This window comes from Anser anser (assembly GCF_964211835.1).
Source record: "Anser anser genome assembly, chromosome: 3".
NCBI classification, from domain to species: domain Eukaryota; kingdom Metazoa; phylum Chordata; class Aves; order Anseriformes; family Anatidae; genus Anser; species Anser anser.
The window spans coordinates 115004998-115022797 of record NC_139722.1 but is presented as its reverse complement, the minus strand read 5'-3'; the positions used below and the strand labels follow the sequence as shown (position 1 = coordinate 115022797).

At 38.0% G+C, this 17800-nt stretch overlaps 2 protein-coding genes across 5 annotated transcripts in view; one reads left to right on the top strand and one right to left on the bottom strand.

Moving 5' to 3' along the window:
• EFEMP1 (EGF containing fibulin extracellular matrix protein 1) overlaps positions 1 to 17800 on the top strand; it is a 48897-nt gene that overhangs the window by 942 nt on the left and 30155 nt on the right. For both annotated transcript variants that reach the window (XM_083832387.1, XM_083832388.1), the window contains exons 3-4: positions 2557 to 2605; positions 2779 to 3039. In XM_083832387.1, the coding sequence (XP_083688513.1) occupies positions 2557 to 2605; positions 2779 to 3039 (310 nt within the window). The remainder of the gene's footprint in view (positions 1 to 2556; positions 2606 to 2778; positions 3040 to 17800) is intronic.
• Positions 1 to 17800, bottom strand: part of CCDC85A (coiled-coil domain containing 85A) — a 217413-nt gene that overhangs the window by 182395 nt on the left and 17218 nt on the right. For all 3 annotated transcript variants that reach the window (XM_083832381.1, XM_083832380.1, XM_083832378.1), the window contains one exon: positions 1357 to 1422. The gene's annotated coding sequence lies outside the window, so the exon portion shown is untranslated. The remainder of the gene's footprint in view (positions 1 to 1356; positions 1423 to 17800) is intronic.

Here is a 17800-nt window from a genome sequence, read left to right as displayed (position 1 = left end):
TTAATCCCCTTTCCTAAAGAAAAGGTCCCTAGGACCTTCATTTGAAATACATGGAACTTGACAGATAATTAGGTCAAACATTCTTCAGTGTTTTCCTTTGGATATTTCAAGCTGTTTTTAACAACATGCAAGTACATCAAAATTCAGTGCTCTTAATGAAGCATCTAGGTCCTGGAGTGCTCACACAAATGTTAGTTTGAGCTGGTTTTGAGCAGTGGTTTTGCACAGCTTAATGAAATTCTACAAGAAAACTGGAAATAGGTTCTGCTTGCAACCAGGTGGTAGGGTAAGAGATTTGTAGGCCTTCTTTTAAGTTTTTGGTTTTAATCTGCTTGTTCTCGCTTCTTGGCTTGCATAATGCTTGTCATAGAAGGAGTGGCAATTACATCGGCTTGGGCTGGTGAAAAACCCACGTTTTCACATCTGATTACAGCTGTAATCCCTGCAACTTGCTTCATATGGGTGGACCTCTGAATATGTGTACAGACATCAGCGCAATGCCACACAAGCAGAAAATTCTGCACACATGCAAAAAGTTAGAGAACCACAGCCAAAGGCTGAGATTGTGTCTTATACAAGTAATCCCACTGAAGTCAGTGGGATGGCTCAGGCAAGTAAATATTGCAGAGTTGGACCTTATCATAGAAGACGGGGCTCAAAGAAGCCTCAAGTGAACATCAGGAAGTCAGTCATAAAATACTTTTAATACTAGGCTTTGGAGGCAATAGACCTTCTGAAGGTTGGGAGTACTTCTATTTAGAGGCTTCTGAAATATTTTTAAGTCCCTATACAGGAGCAGAAACCGAAGGACTAAATACATTTTGAAAATCTAGACTAAATAGGGATCCCAACCCCCTCCTTTTCAGCACTTATTACAATTTTTTTTTTAATAGGGCTTTTCTGATATGTCTGCACACTTCTTTTTATAACAATAGAAGATTTCTAGCATGCCTGTGTGATTTGGGTTCCTATAATATGTTTTCAAAGAGCATTCAGGTGCTTCAGTGATCAGTCTTCTAATCATGTAAACTTAACAATGAAACTTAGCTTTTGGACATGTTACCCGTAGGATGCTACCGTTTCTCATACGTACATTGTATTCATTTAGGGCCAAATCCTTTTCTATTGTAAAACTTCCTTCAGCTGCAGTAATAGTTGGACTTGGCTCCTTACTATTAAATAGACAGAACTTCTGTTGTGCATTAATAGGAATTGGGTGATTCAGTAGATGCATGAATTAGCTGTTTTCCTTTGGGTTTGCGTTTTCATAGCTACAGTAACTTTGGTGTTGTCAACTCAGCATGTAGTCATTCCTTTAGAGATTGAGAATTGTAATACAATTTGCTGTCCACTTACCCCTTTGTAACATTGGAGGCTTTTTCTTCCAACTCGCTGCTACATCTGGCAGATCACTGGTGTCACCTGCGAATGAAGAACATATTTTCAATCCTATTGCTGAGTCAGTGTCTGTTTGTAACAAGTTTCTCAAAATAACTTGAGCATTGTAAATGGAACAAGTGGATCTCAGCACCAGAAGGTCAAACTTGTTACTTAAACAGTACTCCACAGCAGAGGAGTTGCAACAAGATTTAGCTTGCTTAACTGTGGCTAATTACGTTAATTGACTCAATTCTTTTCTTTCTGTGGGGCCATTAAAATAATATCCTAAGCAGTGCAGGATGCATATGCACCCGCATAGTACAGCTCAGTTGATTCACTGATATTTTAAATGTCTGCTGTAGCTGGCAGCATTGTGGTACTTAACTAATCAGTTTCTCTAATTATAACCTGTGATTAAAACTGTAGACATTTTAATGCTTTTGGGCAGAGGGATAATGAAGATATTTGCCTCAATTGCCGGGCAGAATATTTAAAATTCTTCCTGAAGTTACCAGTCTACGATGATATGAATAGTTGCTGAGCATAGTCTTGTTTGAATTCTGTCCAGTTTTATTTATATAAGTAGTCCTGCTGTTATAAACTCTAACCATTTATTGTATGTCTTGCAATATAAATTGTTCTTCCTAGACTGCAGTTCCTGGAGTCACATGGTTAGAAAGCATGTGAATGAATTTCCAGCTGTCATGGGATCTTTCCCCATTGCTAGTGTGCTGATGGGAGAGAGGAAGAAGTACGGTGGGACAGAGGTCCACTAGTCCCTCTGGCAAACCCCTGGAATGAAAGAATGAAATTTCACCTCTTGGAAAGCAGTGAACAAGAACAAAGTTCAAGAAAAATACATTATAGTCAGCCAGTAACCAATGGCAGATGCTTTTTTTGCTTTGTTCCCCATCCCCACTAAAGTATACCTATTCAGCAAACAATACCTTAGGAACTTGCTGAGAATAGAAGCTCTATCTGTATATGTTTTTCATTCTTCCTACACAGCAATGCTGTACTAATAGCCATTTTTCTAGCTTCCCAAAGTATAGAAACATTGCATTTCTCCTAATGTAAAACTTTGAGATCATTGATATATGCTTATTTTTCCAAAATAAAGAATCCTGACTAGCATAGTATTTTACTGTTTTCTTTTTCTCCTGTTTTTATCTATAGCAATGCACAGATGGCTATGAATGGGATCCTGTTAGGCAACGGTGCAAAGGTACAGTAAATCATTTTCAAACAAAAACTTGCTGTTGGAATTATTTCAGTATTCTCACATCCCTGGTTTAGACAAGGGAGTGTGCTTGCATGTCTCATTGTGTTACTTGTATTAATGGCTGTTGCAGAGGATTCAACTGTTAAAAGCATGACTTGTGTTGTTGCTAACCACAGATATTGATGAATGTGAAATAGTCCCAGATGCATGTAAAGGTGGGATGAAATGTGTTAACCACTATGGAGGATACCTCTGTCTACCCAGAACAGCCCAAATTATTGTAAATGAGCGAGAAGAAGCAGCAGCTGAATCCACTAGTGGTCGAAACAATGTCATTCGACGGACTCCAGCTGATCCTCACCGTGCCCCTCCAAATCCGACTCATCAAATTCAGTGTGCAGCTGGGTATGAGCAAAGTGAGCACAATGTGTGCCAAGGTAAGCAAACTGCCCTATGTTTTCCTTTCAGTATAACCAGAGTGTATGTGATAACAAACCTAATGCCTAGAAAATAACAGCCTATAACTTGAACTTACTAGAAATGTATTGGTGCGCCATAAAATTGGACACATACACACCTCCTAAAGGTCTCTAAATAAAATACATGCATCATGTTATTGTTCAAGGTAACAGAACCTGAAGTTTGTTGCAACCTATTCCATCCATTTCAGGCTAATGAGTACAATTAATTCTGTTGTCTGTAGATGGTAAAGAAAAACAAAACCTTAACGCAAGTAAGCAACTTTGGTCAAACATTTTATATGGTATCAAACACGTCCAGGAGAGGCAGTGCTTTGAAAAAAGTAGGCAACATAGTCGGACATAGTGTAGATAACCTGTAAAGATTGGCAAAACTATGTATTTTCCACTAAGTTAATACTGAATGGAACAGGAAAAAAAAAACAAACTATCGTATGAGCTGTTGTTTACATCAGATTATAGCCCAGAACAAGACACTGTTTTATGTCAATCAGATTTGTATGAGGGATACTTCTCAAGCAGTAGGAACCAAACATCTGAACATCTTGTGCTCTTCTGATCTCTGTGGAAGCAGTCCTACACAGACCCTGCTAGCTTACTTCCAGTCATAGTCTAGCCAGGCTCTGAAACTATAGCAATGAAGACTTTTCATCTGAGTGCACATACACTGCACGCTGTGCCAAAATTCTCAGGGTATTAGCAATGTTAATTGTATGCATTCAGGAACCAGACCCACAAGCACTACTGTAAACTAAGACTGTTTCATTTATTATTTTATATAAATAGTTTACTCTGTTACTTGCTGAAGTAACAAATGTTTTGTCCACTGTTTTGTTTTCTTCCATAAAAATATATTCTACTCCTTGTTCATAATTTGGCTTTCAAGCATGGCAGCGGGATACCCATGCAAACAGAGGGCAAAATGTGACCCCATGGTTCATCTTTTTCATTTTTGTGGCCCTTAACAGTATAATCATATAAAATAGTACTTCAGTGACTATAATCAGGGCAAGCTGTATTATACAGTGGTAGTTCCTTTCTCCCTGGTATTCATGTATACAGAACATTATTTATCACTAGTAAGTAAATGCCCTGTGCTTCTGAAGCATAGTAATCATCATGGAGACTGGATATGTTATTTTCATAGGCAAAGCCTCAGAGTTGCATTTCTGGCTCATCTGATAACATTCAGTATTTCTGTTGCTCTAATTCAAGAATGTCAAGTAAAGAGCCTGCCAAAGGAAGTCAGTCCAATGATATCCCCTTAATCCCAAGTGTTCATCTGAAGTTATCTTTGGCACTAATTTTTTCCTTGATGACAAATTATTTTTTCTCAGTTTACCTTAACAAACTAGCAGCAGAACCAAAAACAGAGTACGAGACTCCTGTGTTTGATCCAGCATTCCCCCCTTCAGGTGATACTGCAGTACTGTGATGCTTATCTTCCCTGGTGAATTGTAATAAACTGCTTCCGCTAGAGCACATAATATTGCTGTTTTACAAAATTTGAAAATAATGCTAGAAAAGTTCCAAGCATGAACATAATTTTTGCTGTGGTGGCTTCAGGTGCACAAGTAAGTGATAGTATAGGAAAGTTTAATGGCAAATAGTAGCAATGCCTTACTTATTCTGAATTGGGAAACAGGGTTAACTTAGAGACTGACAAGTGGTTAGGGTTTTTGTTTTGTTGAGAAGATTGTTTATGATACATTATAATAATCTTTTTTTCCATGCTTTAGCTTCTCGAAACTTGCAACTAAATATTTATATTCAATTTACAAATCTTTGGTTAATTTATAACAACAACTGTTTTTGTTATAGTACCAGAACTTTTAACTAACAGACACACAAACTATGGTGAAATCTCAGGCTTTACTGAGTCAGAGTTTTGCTACTAATCTCCTTGTGCCAAAACTTCATTCTAAATGCAGAAAGTATGGAAATATTGGTGTTTAAAAGCTGAAATATATTGTACTGAATGAATTCCAGCTGGAAAAAGCGTAGTGGATAGTGTGCTTGAAAGAAAGGATGAAGGACTTTCAGAGCACTTAAAGCATGCATTCAACTTCGTGATCTTCACTGCTGAAAATATCTTATAAAAGATAATTTTGATCAGCAATGGTCCCACTGTGGGTTTATTTAATTATGGTAAAAAGACTTTGCTATGATAACTGCTTGAGGCTCCTAGGGAGTGTAACTTACACATATAGTCACACTTAAGCTTGTTTTATTGTTTAGTAAATCAAATATGAAGTCCAGCTCCTTCTAATTATTTGCAGATGTATGACATTTTCCTTCCAGTCCAGCAGCACTAAGTATTTTACAACCAATGTGAAAGTGTAGAGACCTCTGTTTAAAACAATAACGTGCTCTGAGGAGCTATATTACTGACATCATACTAGTGTATTAGGGGCCTTCTGTTATAATATATTGTCCACTCCCTTTTTAAACATTGAATAGTGGGAATATGATAGGCCAAATGCACAAGTTGGTTTCTGTGCTTGAAATAAACAGTCAAACATGACTAATGCCACTTATGCATAAGTAGTTTCAGTGATGTGCTGAGCTTCATCATAAGGTGAGGCAAGATACTGTATGGCCAGATTGTATTTCTATTGATAGGAATGAGAAATGTTCAGGGAGGTTTATGTTCTCTGTGCTTCTTAGTCTAACAAAACATGGCTATGTGCCTGAGAGATTTAATACCGCCTTAACCTCTGACCAGAAGAAAACAAGTGAAAGGTAAAATATTTGTCAATGCTTAGAGCTTTTTATCTCTGATGCATACCTGTATTTACTAGAGACCACGTAACAGACTAATAGCATCCATGGCAAACTGGTAACAAAGCACACTGTCTTGCAGAAGGCACCTCACAGAAATGATTGTAGCTTCCTCTGATATATGTAAAAGTCATTTTTATAACTGCTATCGATAAGAAACATGTTCTTGTTTAACTGTAGTTGTCAGAAGTGTGGGTAGCAAAGCTTCTCTGGGAAATTCTCAGCATACTGTATCTGAATAGTAGGTAGTAGGAACCTCCAAAAATGATGAGAAAGCCAGGGGGATGTTATTTTGGAGGAAGATTTTTTTACATAGAAAATGTACCAACTAACTCTGATTCAACCAAAAACATTTAAATGAAGAATTTAAGGTAATTTTGACCTTAATCAATCTCCCTTCCCACCCCAGCTCTTTATAGTTAGTTTCTTCCTCACTGTCACTTCTATATTTGCTTTTACCTTGAAGTGCTGCTGAATTGGTCAGCAGGTAGATTCCCTTGTGGCACCTGCCAGCATTTTCAGAAAACAACTCATTCTCACCTGTCAACGTCAGAGTATCACTCAATTTGGGAAAGGCCAAAAACAGTAAGAAATACATATAAATTACTGAGTTAGCTAATACCTTCAGACACTTTTTGTTTGTTATGAGGAAAAAAAATACCTGAACTCTGCCTGCATACAGGACTGAATCATTATTTGGCCCCGTGATTTGAGTCTGCTCTTACTGAAATCAAAAGAAAGTCACCCAATTAATTCAATTTTGTCAAATCTAGTCTGGAAGAAACTGCAAGCTTTTCCTAGAATGTCATGACACTTAAATGGAGGTGGGGAAAAAAAGTAACATGTAAACTAACATGTAAACTTGAGAAGGAAAAGATTATTCCCACCCCCCATCATGCTGGCAATAAAGTAATCAAGCTCTTCGGTTCCTCAGGTCAGCCTCAGCTGGTTTAGCTTCCTATATACAGTCTCCCTGTAAATCTTTGTGCTGCTGCAAGTGTAGAGTACAAGGGAGAGAGCCTGTAATAAAATGATCGATGCTTTTTATATGAAAAAGTTGACACATTCCAGATAATTCTGCCTAGACTTGGTGAATGTTTGCTTTGTAGGGGAAAGAAAGGAGTTAACTTTTTTTTTTTCCTGTGCTGTGGTTATTTTTTTCCTGCAAATTTGTTTTAGGGACCTCCTCATCAGTAGGGTTCAGGGGATTTATTATTCAGTTTTCTGGTAATTTTCAAAGTAACTTAGCATACTCAATCTAGGCTTTTACCTCAAGAAGTTATGTAAGTCTAAATTTTGCAACTCTAGATTCCTTCCTTTTAGGGAGGAGAGGGACAAGGGGAAACAGTTCACGATGTTTTGTTTTCCATACAGAAATTACTTTACATGAGACTTACATGCATCAGGGATGTGTAACTAGTGCATAAACTACAAATAGGATGAATGCAGGTTCACTGAGTCCAGCTCTTTGCAGAACCAGGCCAGGCTGGAGAGGCTGGGTGTGCCTGCAGCAGGGCACTCTGCCTTGACATTTTGGCTCATGGGCAGAGTGCACTTCTGAAACACACCTTCTAATGAGCTCCCCTTGCTGTTCCTTGAGTCGCCCCGCAGAGCAGTCTTGGAATACACACATCCAATCCTGTTCAGATGAAACTAAACCTGAAATGCACTGCAGGAGTGCTGGTAATACTTCACAGCCACTAATGAGCATGCAGACTCTAGAAGCAAACTAGAGAGAGCCTGGATTCCCTCAAAAAGGAAGACTGGGACATTGGAACCTCTGCATCAACTTCTCGTTTGTTCCTGTTTGCCAGGACTGTTTGCTAATCTAGACATAACTAAAATACATAACAAGAATACAGCTATAACCGTGCTTTAAGCTAGCCCCAGAAATGTTTTGGGGAGCGTTTTGTAAAATGATGCCCATAGTTGGAATCCTGAGTGCAGCATCCCAAGTTTTCTCACTTCTTGTATTTAAGGAATACTTTTATAATTACTTTCAGGATGACTATAGAGCTTGAGTTGAGTTTAGTTCCAGAGTTGTTACTCTAAACAGTTTTCTTAGTTGGAGGGTGGAGTGAGGAGAAAGGTTGTGGTAGAAAAAAAATAAGGTGCAGTCATCTATTTTAGGAAGACAATCCAAAGTAAGAGTACTCTTATAATTGCCATTAGTTCATCAAAGTACTTATTCAGGGAGAGTTCATCTGTACATGCTTGCTGCAGTACTTCAGCAAGTAGAGGATACCCTTTGCTAGCAGTAGCCACCCTAAGAGACTGACCTGGTTATGCATGCCATTTGAATACTAATTCCTTAGAAAAGCCATCGGAATTTTGCAGATCTAAGAGAATCCACAGAAGGATACAAGCTGACATTTTTCACAGCTCTTTGTACTGAGTGTTCATAGAAGCCAATTAATTTCTTGTACATTTGGGTACATCACGCAGAGATCATCTTTCATCAACCCATCCTGAACCAATTGTTCAAGCTGTTAATCTGTGAAATGGCTGCAAAGAGGCCTTTCTGGAGCACCTCTTTAATAGTCTTGAGGGGCCAGAGGGGAGGTCACAAAAAAACATCTTGTTTTGAAGGCCCAAGGGCCTGTTTTTGGGCATTTTCAAGATTTGGCCACTCTAAATCATCTTCCCATCTGTGCTATTTGCACAGCTGTGAGTGTCATGTCAAGACCTTGGATAGATATCCTCTGTTCTGTCTGACCGTTTTACTGTGAACATCCATCACAAGCATAAATACTAGCAGCTGCTTCACTTCCTTTAGTTACTTACTGCTTTTCCATTATTCTGACCCCTGCAGGAAAATGCTCAGTACGTTGCCACTAAAGATTCACACCATATGCTAATCACACCAAATGTCCTAGATTCAGGCAAGCTTCCGAAAGTTGTATTTACCTTAGCTTCTTGAATTGTGATTATGTAAGCAATTACTAGACTTCAGGTTCAAGTTAAGTAAACTCACTAGCACTTCTTATGACTTTTTAGTATCCATCTGTCCTTCCTCAAAATTTCAGGATCCAAGCTGGAGGTCTTTTTCATAACAATCAGGAATAACATCAGATAGCAAAGGGGAGGAACATGCTTATGTCTGATCCTAACTGGGCATCACAGTATATTTGGCACCCTGTTAAAAAGTACACAGTATTTATACCTCTCTGCAAGGAATTCACTGCATCTGTTGCAAATACTCAGTTAAAAGCATCGTAAAAGTCAGTAAACTTTACAAGGAACGATACCTGTCATCTGTTACATCTGACAGCATTGGGGAGCATAAAAATGATCAGTGAGAACATAGGCTAGCTTTGAGCTTGTCACTTTTTAGACAGATTCTTTCTCCCATACTTTCATGGAAGAATTATAGCGTTGTTTTCTATTTGTTTGCTTTGAGCAGCCCTGCAGTTATTTCATCCCAAACTACTACGTTATAGGTCTTTAGCCTGCTGAGAAAGGTTTTGTTTTCGTTCCTTATTGTTAGCTCAACGTAATTTTTTCTCAACCAACATTTTCTCCTACTTTCAAACCTGATTCTTGCTTTAGATTACTTAGAGCATTTTCCTAGTGTTATGTTGTATTTTCATTTTTGAATTTTGGGTTATACCCAGTCACCTTTTCTAACCCTAGAACATTTTTGAAAGATCATAGCATTACTGATGGATACTTTTTAAAGGTCCAAGACATTTTCTGCACATCTCCAATGATGGGATGCTAATGTAGCAAGCTGGAGAACTAGCTTCAAGAGCTGAAGTTCAGAACTGCTATTTTCCTTATTTTATTCTCTTTCCAAGGGATTTTCGTCATTTCTTTTTCATGCTGGCAAAGGAGGATAACAGCTACTATTTGTTTTTGCCTTTCTATATGTGCTAAAATATTCCTAAAGGAAGAACAAAGCTACCCACAGATACAGAAGTGGTCTGATTCTTCACTATATGATCTAGTGATGCCTATGTTGCTCTGCATATCCTTTACTAAAGAAAATATCTGCCGTAGTATAGCCAAGTGAACCAGTCTCGATCGCTACTTGAACTAATTCACTGTGTTGTTTAGGCTTGCTATTTTGCCTCCTCCTCCCACCCCCCCATCATCCAGGACAATGAGAACATGGTGTTGTAGGGCTGTACCAGTTAGCTATTTTTGGTCTTCTAGAAACCACAATGAAAGAGTAATTTGGAGTTCACCTTACTAGGTTGCTTCCTAAACATTCTGCATATTTTGTGGTATAGTTGACTATTTTTGTACAGCACTTTGTCATGGCAACTCCTCTGTCCTGCATGTGCTAACTGAGCAGGAACTTTTACATTTTATTCATGGATTTTATATAAGTTGAGTTTGGCCATCTCCTTTCATTACACTTAAAGAATATTTATCCTTTTCACTCTGTGAGGCTTTCTAAGCTATTTTTTTCTGAATTATTATCATTTACGCATCTTCTAGAATACTTTAGATAAACTTTAAGCATCCTTTTGACAGAAAGGTGCTTATATCAAAGGGAAGTTTGCTACATCCCTGTCAAAGTTCAATTGCATCTATTCACAGGACCCAAAGATCTGAACTTGACCAGCAAGATGTCTTCTCCCTGTATGTGACAAGAATATATGGAATAGGTGATCAGTTGTGTAAGGTTCATGAATAACAAGCTTGAAATTTCAGAGAGATGTTTCATCTTTAATTTGCTAAGCTTTTTCTTAGTAGCCAGAAAGCTATAGTTTTAGAGAATAAGCTATGTGCCATAATTCAATATAAAGCAAAATTTAACCAGAAAAAAAAGCTAAATGCACAAGAATCTTGTTTATACCTTCTTTCATTTACATTTTAACTTTACTAAAAATACAGGAGGAATTTGCAAATTACAGAGTTATGAAACAATTTAGTATGCATGTAGTTATTATAAAATACCTTTTATACTCCTTCACATTTTTGTATTTTATTTGTTGATCTGAAAATCATGTTAAAACATGTTAAAAGTTGGTTGTGTTGTAAGTATAGTGGAGAAATGTCTAATTTCTGTTTTGTATAACTATATAGTAAAATCTGTAGCTTTGAAGCTGATACTAAGAAAGCAACATTCGTTTGACACGCTTTTTTAAGTTACATTACAAAGAAAAGGTTCTTGAGGCCCAGAAATGAATTAGACCTTTTCTGGCATAATACATCCTAATCTCTTAATTAAGCATTCTTAGAATTAGATATTCAGTAGATCCTTACTTGTTCCTGAGTATCTTAACAAGTAACAACGTAGCTGAAAAATGCCCCATAACTATTCTGCTTAATAATTCATTCTGCAATTCAAAGCATTTTTTGTGTTGTGTATGTTGTTTTTTGTTTGTTTGTTTTTCTAAGGCAGCTTTATCTTCATTTCTTATTGTCAAAACAATAGGTTTCTGAAGATGGGAAAGATGCTACTTGCTTGGTCAAGGACAGTGGTGATGACTGTAGAGGGCTAAGCACAGAAATAATTAAAGTTCTCAAATAAGATGATAGAGGATTCAGTGTATGAAGGTGCATCACTCAGGAATGGATGTTTACTTTGGAAAGCTCTGAATCTGTCTTTATTAACCCCTGATAAAAAAAAAAAAATAATCAGCCCTTTGAGGGTAAGTATTTAGGCATTGTATAAACCCATCTGAAAAAGTTTTGAAAAGGAGAAGACATGGCTTTCTGTTACAAGCTGGATTTAATCTGGGGTAAATTTCTACTCTAATGGGTGACCCGGTACAATATGATATAAGCAAATGTGACATTGCACTTGAGGGTGTTTAGTCCATGTCTGAACAGATGTTCTATGTAGTTTCTTGAGTACAAGCAGAACTTGTTCCAGAATTTTCACATGCATGCATGGGATTTCTGTTAACAGGTAACTGGTCATAATGTGTGCAGTGAAACCTCAGTAGATAGTGAAATCGCTGTGCTCTCCACAGTTTTCAGAGTTTTGAGCCTGAATGGCTTAAGGAATGTTTGTTGTCCAACACAATAGTAAATTCTTCAGCCTGAGTTTTAGAAGTGGTTGGTGACTGTCCCCCCCTGAATCTTAATTCAGAAAGATGTTTTTTAAAAGGGAGAGCTGGACTTTTGCTGGCCTCCTCTGAGTAAGTAATAATCTCATCTACTTTGATAGTATGGACACCTAACTTCTACTACCACCGGTCACCTGCACCAATAGAAAAGAAAAACTTTGGTAAGTTGGTAGCAACATTGCTGTATAAAAGAGGTGTCTATAACAAGGAGGTTTTAGAAGTTTGCTTTTCAAATTCACAATACTTAAAAGACATTAGCAGAAAAACACATTTAAAAAAAAAAGAACATACTAGAAAAAAAAGTAGTATGGAGAGTCAATTACTGAGTATTTTTTAGTATTAACAATTTAAAAAGAAGTCTTTATCAATGCTGTAACAGTTGCCTGTTCTAACAGAAGTAGTTAGAATTGGAAAATGCAAGGACAGGTGACAATTTTCTTTAAGGTTTTAAAGAGATTGCCTGTAAGTTAACATTTAATAGACTTGTACAGAGGAAAATGAATGAAACAGCAAAATGAGCAGAAGGGTAAATGTGATTTTAGCTAACTTGACCTAGGTTATAAAACTATCTCAATCAAAACAACGGGAAAAGCAATCTTCTTCTCATCTAAACTTAGTGGAGAAGTTTGTGTATCTGGGATGCGTTAGGAAAGAGTTGGAATTAAATACATATTTAAAAGCAACAAATACAGTTCAGTATTTGAAAAAAGCTCATCTACGTTGATAAAGACAGCACCATTTTAACAAATAGATAATCTCTGTCAAGTACCTTAAAGCAGTTCTACATCAGTTTTGTTACAGTTTTGTTTTGCCACCTATATTACCAGATCTCCCTTATCCTTTTGTTATCGTCTTGTACTCAAAGCGCTTTCTCAGTAGATGAATGTGTTCTCAAATGACTTTCTTATCAGGAACAAGTTTTCTACATAGTTTTCAGATGATAGAGGTGAACCAGATAAAATAATGTCACACTTGGGACTAGTTAAACGCAATATTTCAATAGACAGCATTGCAGTCAATGCATAGTCACATCTGAAATAAGCAAAATTTCAGAGTACCCACTGATCTGCCTTATAGGCTGTGAAAGATACTTTATTTTTTAATCCTTCCAGAAGTTGTTGGAAAATAAATCAGGAAGGTGTGCAGAATCCGAAAGTCATTCCCAAGGGTAAAGAAGAAAAAAAATTCCCTTCCAAAGTCATCCTGCTTACATTTACTCTGTGTCTAGATCTACCACAATCTTGGCTTAATTTGTAACAGATTTTCTTTCTGGTTCACTCCTTGTACATTCTTTGAGTAGAGAAGAAGTTAAGGATAGTAGCAAGACGTTAAGTAAAGATATTGCCAATGTTTGTAGGCCCAGTGCAGAGAGCATTGTACAAGCAGATAAAAATGGCAGGTCCCAGTCAGCAATCCAGTAGTGGTGGATGCTGCACTGACTGCTGGGGCTTACAGAGCATTACAGCTCTAAGGATCCTGAGCTGGAAGAGCAGGCTGGTGTGCCACAAGTTGGATACAGGAGAAAACCACCTCTTTTTCTGCCATAAACACTATTGACCATTATTTAAACAATCTAAAAATACATATGAAAATTTTAATGTTACCCAGTGCATGGATGATTCTGAGGAGAGGGCTGCTTTCTATTTTTTAATTCCAAGATAAATTAGTCCTGTCAGAAATGGTGGCTCCATATACCTATAAAAGAGAAAGTTCTCCATTTCTAGACTGTATCATTATGAGGAGGTTGCTTCGTTGTTTTTAAATCAAAATGTTCTCTCCATTATGATTAGACTCAAATTTCTGTATTTACCGTTAAGAGAATCTCTTCCTTACTATGTATGCAGATTTATAAGGCTCCAGGCACCTTTGAAATAAATTGAAAGCACAGCCATGTAATAAAGCCAAAATCAGAAACTAGCCAAGGAGATCCACCCAGCAACACCCTCGAACACCCTCAGACTCTTCCCCTAAGCACAGCTTTAGAGCACTGGTCTTGATCTTGTCTCCGCTTTCTCCACCCTTGTGAAAACTTCCTGGGGGATTCCCCAGCCAGCAGAGAAGCTGGAGCTATGCAAGTGGCTGCTCGTGATGCAGAAACAGTTCACTTGCTTGATTTTCCTACCTAGCAAATGGCTCGTGAGGAACGTGGCTGTTTGCAATACTGCTCATCCGATTTCAAGGAGAATACCGAGAAACAGGAGCAGTTCACAGCAAGAGAGTAGTAGTTAGGGAATAAGGAGTGGTTTTAATGACCATGAAAAGAGATGAGAAGCATGGCAAAAAAGAAATAAAGGTGTTAGAGAAAGCAACCTTGCAACTGCTCTGTTCCCCACTTTGCAACACAACAATTCAGAACTTAATTTATGAAACTGGAAGGTTGTATAGAAGGATGACCCCAGAAAAGGAAACACTTCCTGAGCTCACTGCTGTAGGATACAAGTGAGGCCAAGAACTCAAGAACTTGATTAAACAAAGCTCTGGACATTTTGTACAGGGAGACGAGTTAGGAGTTAAAAAACAAACAAACAAAAAAAACTTCTTGAAACAGGTAGCAAACCTAATTTATATGTTCAAGGGAATCTTTAAATATTAAAGTGTGTCAGGATAAGGTTAGTTGTTGGCAGCTAGAGTGGCAATATCTGTACCCTTCTTTTGAGATATCTCCTGCTTCCCAATTTGAGAACTGCAGTATGTTCTAATAGCAAATTTTCCATCTTTGCAGTAACTCCTACCTGTGTGTTAAGCATAAAGCTCATTCCTCAAAGCTTTAATCTTTCTGGTGGACAGCAGATCTTGCGTATCCATTCCCTGCCCTATGACCTGCAGAAAGGATAGATTTTGTGTTTTATTTTTAAAGAGGGCAAGCCTGTTTAATTCTGTTGAAAATTAAAACCATTGGAAAATCCACATACATTTCTCTAATTCTGAGTGATGTACGAATAATCTGATCTGATTATTAGCTATCAAATGGAACTGAAAACATTTCTATATCAAAAAGATATCAGGAGTTGATATCAGAACACTTTCATCATAGGAATCAGTTTGTTATTGCAAGAAAAGCATACAATACTGAAATTCAGTGACATTTTGTACTGCTGTGGCTTTCAGAGGCCCTACATAGGCTTCATTTTTCTGGACAACATAAATATGTACGAACCTGCCCTGCTGTAAACAGCTTAGTAGTTCATGCAGTTGCATACATTAACGAGTGCATACTTTACACAACACTATTGCTGTGTTTAATGTTATATTTGGGACAAAAGCAGCAGCTTCTTATATCATTCTTTGCATTTGATTCTTTGTGTTAGTGTCTGTCTTGTCCAACGTAGCCAAAAACTGGCCTCAGCAACTTCTGGCTCCTACGATGCTGTGGGAGCCCTGGGGGCTCCATCCACATGCCTCATCTGTGACCAAACAGGGGCTGAGGAGCCATTTCACAGCGCCCTGTCCTCAGGGTGGAGTCTCACTCCTACGACAGTTATGATCAGTAGGCTGAAAGCACAATATTAAAGAGACCAATGGGACCAATTGGGATTTTCACAGACTGAACGGCCACTCAGGGGGTTCAGCCAGAAAGAATGATCCTAAACATCTAAAAATATGAAAAATGGCAGAAAGACGACACAAATGTTGGCCGTATTGTATTTTTATTTGGCCGTAACGTCCCAAGCGAGACAGCCGCAGGATTTGCCTGGATCAGCCCAAGACTGTCCTTGCAGAACACCGCAGAAGCTCTTGCACGCACCAAGTAAAACACACTCCAGCTTTATGGCATAAAGTTACAGAACGGTCTCTGTCACATAGTCAGATTCAAGACAGCATTACTGTCCCGTTGGGATGCAAATGGGATGGGTTGGATAGACAACAGCCCTTAAAAAAATGGAATGATAATATGCAGGTTTTTCCATGCCTATAATTTGTCCTTAATTTGAAAAATTAAATTCTTATGTCCCATTGTTAACTATTCTTAGCACAAATTTCACAATTTAGCCCAGTGATGACCAAATGGTTTCCTTACAGCTTCCTTGCTCTCAGTTCACAGCTGTCCTGAATTTCAGTTTGGTGCTTAGTTTGCATTAAAAAAAAATCTGACTCAGCCTCCTTTTTTTTTTTTTCCTAATCAGAAACCTCACTAGACTCAACTACTGCCTGAACAACACTATCTGTAAGAAATCAGAGGAAAGTCAGAGAAAGAAGTAGTGCAGTTATTTGTTCTGGTTAATAACTTAGAGTATTTACAGAATTGTAGGCTCAGGTGGGAAGGGACTTAAACTAGGGTCAGTTCTGCAGTCAGATCAGGTTCATCAGACCCTCAGACAGGGAGGTTATCCAGTCAGATCTTGAAAACCTCTGTGGATGGAGGGTGCACAACAGTTCTGTGCAACCCATTCCACTCCTTGACTGCCCTAATGATGAGGGGTTTTTCCTAACCAGTCAGAACCCCTCTTGTTTCAACTCACCTTAGGCTGGTAGATACCAACAGCAGAAATATGCTAAAGATGCAAAGACTTCCTCCTCTTTTCCATTTTTCATTATACTTCCAGCCCATTTGCACTGGTATCTCAGCATTAGTTACCCATCTATTCAGAATTACTTCATTTGGCTGTAGCACACCAAGGGTGCCAGTCACCAGTGAAAGTTTTCTCCTGAAAGTCACCGTATGTATAGATGCAGCAACAAACTGCAGCAGCAGGTTACCCAGGAAAACCTTCAGCTTTCATATTTTTTAATGCTTGGCTTGCTTTCCTCCTTTACTCTGTATTTTCTTCCATAAAATTCAATTATACACCTTTCTTGGTTTTTACCTACCATGATTTCTGACTGTGCTTTTCAGAACTGAAATTTTTATAAAACTGCACTGCATTTATGGGAAAGACTGTTTCCCTGCAAAGGTGAAGGCGAGGATATGCTTTCTATAAGGGAAGGTAACAATTCTGAGGCTGCCTTGAGTAGCAAAAACATTTTCATGGAAAGCAGACTGGCTAGCCAGAAGCTGAATGTCATTCCCAGCCTCCCATGGCCTGACTCTTGCTACAAATGAACTTCTGCAGCTTTTTCAGTTTGTCTGTTAAAAAAAAAAAAAAAGAAATCTATCCACAAGCCAAGAAAAAATGTAGAATTTCACTAGTCAGCATCTACGCTACTCAATGTGCAAAAACTGAATAAATGCAGATTTATTCATAGCTAGTAACCACTCCAAGCATTTTATAAAGTACTGAAAGTATATTCAAGACTGATTTTAATAAACAGAATCACTGCTTGTACTTCGAGGTGTCATATTAAGACATTTAGTTGTGGTGCCAGCATTTAAAGCACATGCTTGGATCCCAGTAATTTCACTGGCATCTTTGCACATGCCTAAATTTACACAATTACTTAATGCTATCCTGGATAGGAATGCTGTCCTGAATTAGTCCTTCACCTTGTTGCTAGGAACTTTTATTTTAAAGAACCCTTACTAAAAAACTTGCCAGAACAAGTCTGCAATACCAAGCGCAGACTGATCCTATTCACAGGTGGGTAGGAAATGCTTGCAAGTATCAGAGGGAGTAGCCTTAATCTGAAGGAACAGTGCTGTTTATTCAGTTTGCAATTACATTTCTGGGAGAGAGTTTTCAGATAATTCAGAATATCCCAGCTTGTCACATATCTAGCAGTACAATCCCTTTTAGATGCTCTTCATGTAATTTTTCTCTCTTCTGAATTCTTTAATCTCTTCCTCTTTTCTTAAGGTGGCAACAAGTGCCAAAAACTGACTGAAAACAGCAATTCACGCTGTGATCCTGGATAAATTACTATACAATTAACAACATTGCAACGTGAGTTTCAAGATGTTAATGAAATAAAGCTGCCCCTTTAGGAAACTAGTTACTTTACAACGTACGATTTATGGTGACTAAATAGGATTGTGAACA